This window comes from Alligator sinensis, unplaced genomic scaffold, assembly GCF_000455745.1.
Source record: "Alligator sinensis unplaced genomic scaffold, ASM45574v1 scaffold1625_1, whole genome shotgun sequence".
NCBI lineage: Eukaryota > Metazoa > Chordata > Crocodylia > Alligatoridae > Alligator > Alligator sinensis.
Genome location: NW_005843507.1, coordinates 52,859 through 57,190, shown reverse-complemented (window position 1 = coordinate 57,190; position 4,332 = coordinate 52,859). Strand labels below are relative to the sequence as shown.

Below are 4,332 nucleotides of genomic sequence, written 5' to 3'. Positions count from 1 at the left end.
TCTGCCAGCATCTCCTGGGCAAGAGCAGCTCCTCTGCTCCACGTTGGTGGGATCTCACAGGTAGGCTGCAGGGTGGATCCTCCCCGCGCTCCGTGGTCCCGGTGCCTTCCCTTCTCGGAGCCTGGCCGAGTCCCTGGGCCAGAGCTCCCTGCCGTCTCCTGCCTCAGGACCCGAGCACAAACACGCGTGTGCTCTTGCAAGCAACAACTTTCTGCAAACTTGCCCGCTCTGCCTCTGCAGGGATCCTGAGCCCTGCTCAAATCCAGCAGCAGCTGTTACAGCTGTATGCGACTTCCCCTAAGAGGTGCCGGGCACGCTTTACACTTCAGACGTGAATAACCAGTTAGTGACGTCTTGTAAAGACTTGCCCGATCCGTTCACGCAGCGAATGGCATGATAAAAGCAGGAATAGGCCACAAAGTCATTACACAAGGGATGTGTAGTAATTCTAGAGGTGTCTCCAGCACACCATTGACTGAATGTGTGGCCAAGGTGACCGGGGCTCCCAGCTTCCAGAGCACTTGGGAGTCCTTGACTCTCCCGTCCCCCCAGGCCGAGAGCCCGATCAGCTGACTGCTGCTCCCCGTGCCGGGCCCGCTGGAGTCCAGGGCCCCGCTGTGCCCGGCAGCTGGGAGCCCCGTCGGCTGCTGAGGCTCCCCGTCCTGGGAGCTTGCTGCTGGCCGGAGCAGGAGGAGCCTGGGATCAGACCGTGCGTGGGCTCCCCTCGCGCTGGCAGTATAGTATGACGGGGTCTGCTGTTCAGTGCCAGGATCACACGTCCTGCCAGGAAGCGCCGTGGTGGGGATCATGCGTCCGATCCCCTCGTGCCTTCACCTGCACATCTGCCAGGGCCGGAGACGCAGGAAGAGAGGAGGGTGGCGTGTGGCTGAAACTCCTGGGTGTGAGGGATATGTGACACTGGTAAGACGTATCTTACTTGGGGCCCAGGCTCCAGCGCTGAAGGCACCCCTCCGCCTGCACGGGCTACTTTCTGCCTTTCAACAGGCAGACGTGACGTGCTTGGCACTGGACTGGTCTGTCATGCCAGACTAGCTGCAGAGGTGGGCAGTCCTCCACCTACCATCGCCACCAAAACCTGCTGCTTGGGTAAACGTTTCCAACCAGCCGGAGATCCACTCGGTCCTCGCACAGGAACCTCCTGCTAACAAGAGACCTAGTCCAAGGGACACGCGCCTACTGCCTGTTGTTATAAAGGCTCGGAGCCGAGGGGATCTGCTATTTTATGCTCAGGTGTTTATTTCTCTGGGCCTTTACAGCAGTCCAGAAAACAGATCACAGGGTAAAGACATGCCCCCCAAGCCTCCGAGTGGAGGGAACTTTCACGAGGATTGGCAAAGCTAAAAAATATGTTTAAAAAACACTTTATAATGCAAATACAGTTTTACCTTTAAAGATGCTTGTCCCTCCATAATTACTATGACCCAAAATAAAACCATTTTCCTTGCAATCCATTCCTCCTCCTTTTTCACCTTCTGTTGTAGCTCCTTTTCTAGACCAACACTACCTTCCGGCAGGGCTTTTTCTGCACACATGCGTGTAAAACCCCACGTAAGCTATTTTGCTCTAAAAAGTGCAAAAGAAAGCTTGGAAAGAAAGCACTTACTTCTTTCGTAGTAGATGAACACCATAGTAATGTTCTTCTATTTTAGTGACATAAGACACAGCCTCCTAATGCATTAAGACGTATTTAACAGTAGTCAAGAATATTTTGATCAACCACGTCCTACATTCAGTCTTACAAGGATTCGATTGGACCCATCTCTACAGCTGCACGTAGAGCAGGTTAAAATCCACTCTATTCATCAGACCCCAATAGGGAAGTGTTCAAAGGCGGGTTTCCTAACACTGCCACCACAGGATCAGTGTTAGTGAGGGGCGCACCGATGAAGATTTCCTTGGTCAATACACATAGCCCACTATTAACCAGCCATATCGGCTGATACCGATTGGATAACCGATTTACAGGAGCACAGGTGGGCAGCGTGGGGAGCAGCTCCCTGCAGGTAAGCCTGTGGAGGGGAAGGGGCATGGGGGAGAGAAGAGGCATGGGGGCGCAGACTGAGGCCCCCACAGTCAGGCAGGGAGGGGGTGGGGCAGGAGCAGGGGCAGGGGCTGGGGTCTCTGCCCAGCCAGGGTGGTGAATGGGACCAGGGGCCAGTGCAGGGAGCAGGACAGAGCCGCGGGTGGTTCATCCAGGGGATCACTGTCCTGGTGCTTAATAATTGCAGTGGGGGTGCTTGACATAAAGGTCACTGAATGAACTTGTGTTCAAGCACTGCCGCCACCATTTTTAAGTGCAGGGACATTTTCAACTTGCCGCCTCCATGCCTCTCCTGGGGGTGGGCGCAGTGGCGGGGAGCACATAGATGGGATGTCTCAGGGCACAGCTAGAAGGCATATATGTTTAGTGATGAGAATTATCAGCTACACCGGGCAGAACAAGCCAAGAGCTAATAGCGTTAATTTTCCTTCTATCAGTGCAGATCTGACACACAACCGATATGTTGGTGCACCTCTAGTATTACCAGCCGAGATCTCTAGTGCAAACTAACCTACTATAGCCACAACTGTTACCATCTGCTCCGGTGTATGCAACACATTTTCCTCCCAAAAAGGAGCTCTCATGTCAGCTGTCTTATATACTGAAACTGCAGAAGAAAAGCAATAGTTAAGTAAACCTGGTTGAAATATAACTTGAATTAGAGTCTCCAAATGCCAGTGAGAATTTGCAGCCCGAGGGAGGGAAGGGCAAGAAGAGTCCAGCCGAGGGCAACAAAGATGGTTGGGGGCCAGGACACATGGCTTGTGAGCAGAGGCTGAAGGCACTGGGCTAATTGAGTCTGGAGAAGAGAAAACTATGCGGGGAGCATTGAATACTCTCTTCAAGGGGGTGCGAAGAGGATGGAGCTGGGCTGTTCTCAGGACAAGGAGTAATGGACTCAAGCTGCAGCAAGGGAAGTTGAGGTTAGATATGAGGAAGAACTTTGTCACTCAGACGGGGGTGAAGCACTGCAACAGGCTTCCCCGAGAAGTGGTTTTTACACACAAATCTAGGATCCGAGACCCTCACACTCATCCCAACTCATTCAAAATGTGGAAGTTACAGTCCATGTCCCTAAATTTCTCTTGAAGTTTTCAGTGGATATAGATTATTTAAAATTCTTTTTGACTTTCCCATTCGGGCTGCGAACAAATCGACTGCTCTGTTTTGAGTCAAGTGAGACTTTCTCTTTCTTTTTCTGACCTTCATTTGGGGGATTCATTGCCCTGGTCGTCCTGAGAAAATGTGGAAGTTACAGTCCATGTCCCTAAATTTCTCTTGAAGTTTTCAGTGGATATAGATTATTTAAAATTCTTTTTGACTTTCCCATTCGGGCTGCGAACAAATCGACTGCTCTGTTTTGAGTCAAGTGAGACTTTCTCTTTCTTTTTCTGACCTTCATTTGGGGGATTCATTGCCCTGGTCGTCCTGAGCTGACCCTTAGCTTCAAGGCCAGAGACACGTTTTAAGTTTGGTGGTTGGCTGCTGGAGGTGCTGAAGAGGTACTTTGGGGAATACAAAATGAAACACAGAAACAAGGAGAAAACACATTTATTTAAGCAAAATCAAGATTTTAAGTGGTGAACAAAAATAGACAGACGCTGATAGGGTTGAGGATATAAGAAGGCTGTTGATGAATCCCACGGAGCTGGAAATTATGAAACGCTACCTCAGCAGTTGGCAAAATGCTCGTCTGACCTTTTTGGTGCACAAAGATGTAATTGCTCCTGATTACTTTTGACTGCCCTAAAAAGATAGCAGAATAAGATCAGTTCCCATGGCTCGTACCCTTTCGGATGCTTTGAATGGTCTTCCAGGAGACGAGGGCCCAGAACTGGGGCCTCCCCCTTCCCAGAAGCGTGCACCGACCACTACAAAGCTGTTCAAAAGGTGGCCACCTCCTCCTCCAGCCACGGTTTGGAGCAGGACTCATTGCAGCTGGTGTGAGTCGGAGTATGGTTAAAGGACTGGAGACTTGGGCACCTCCCTAGCATTCATCTGGAGAGCAGCAGCCTATTTCATTTTCCATGACAAAATGGCACTTGTCCATCGCTGGAACTGCTAGAACAGGCTACAGGTGCATTATAGACAAGAAACGCCGTAACAGCAGTTTCTGCTGCTTACGCGTCTGCCCGGCTCCAGCAAAAGTATCTCTGCATGTGACCCACGGGGAGCAGGATGAGCAGTAGCAGCCTTAGGGGAGGGTAAACTGGACGACCACCCAGGGTCCCACACTTTCGGGGTCCCCAAAATTTTGAACCTAAAACAAA

At 51.1% G+C, this 4,332-nt stretch overlaps 1 protein-coding gene across 1 annotated transcript in view; it reads right to left on the bottom strand.

Annotated features, from left to right (window-relative positions):
- Positions 1 to 3,675: 3,675 nt before the first annotated feature.
- LOC102377315 (disintegrin and metalloproteinase domain-containing protein 30-like) overlaps positions 3,676 to 4,332 on the bottom strand; it is a 19,762-nt gene continuing 19,105 nt past the window's right edge. The window contains exon 7 of the mRNA XM_006038858.2: positions 3,676 to 3,808. Coding sequence (XP_006038920.1) covers positions 3,794 to 3,808 — 15 coding nt within the window. The 3' untranslated portion in view covers positions 3,676 to 3,793. The remainder of the gene's footprint in view (positions 3,809 to 4,332) is intronic.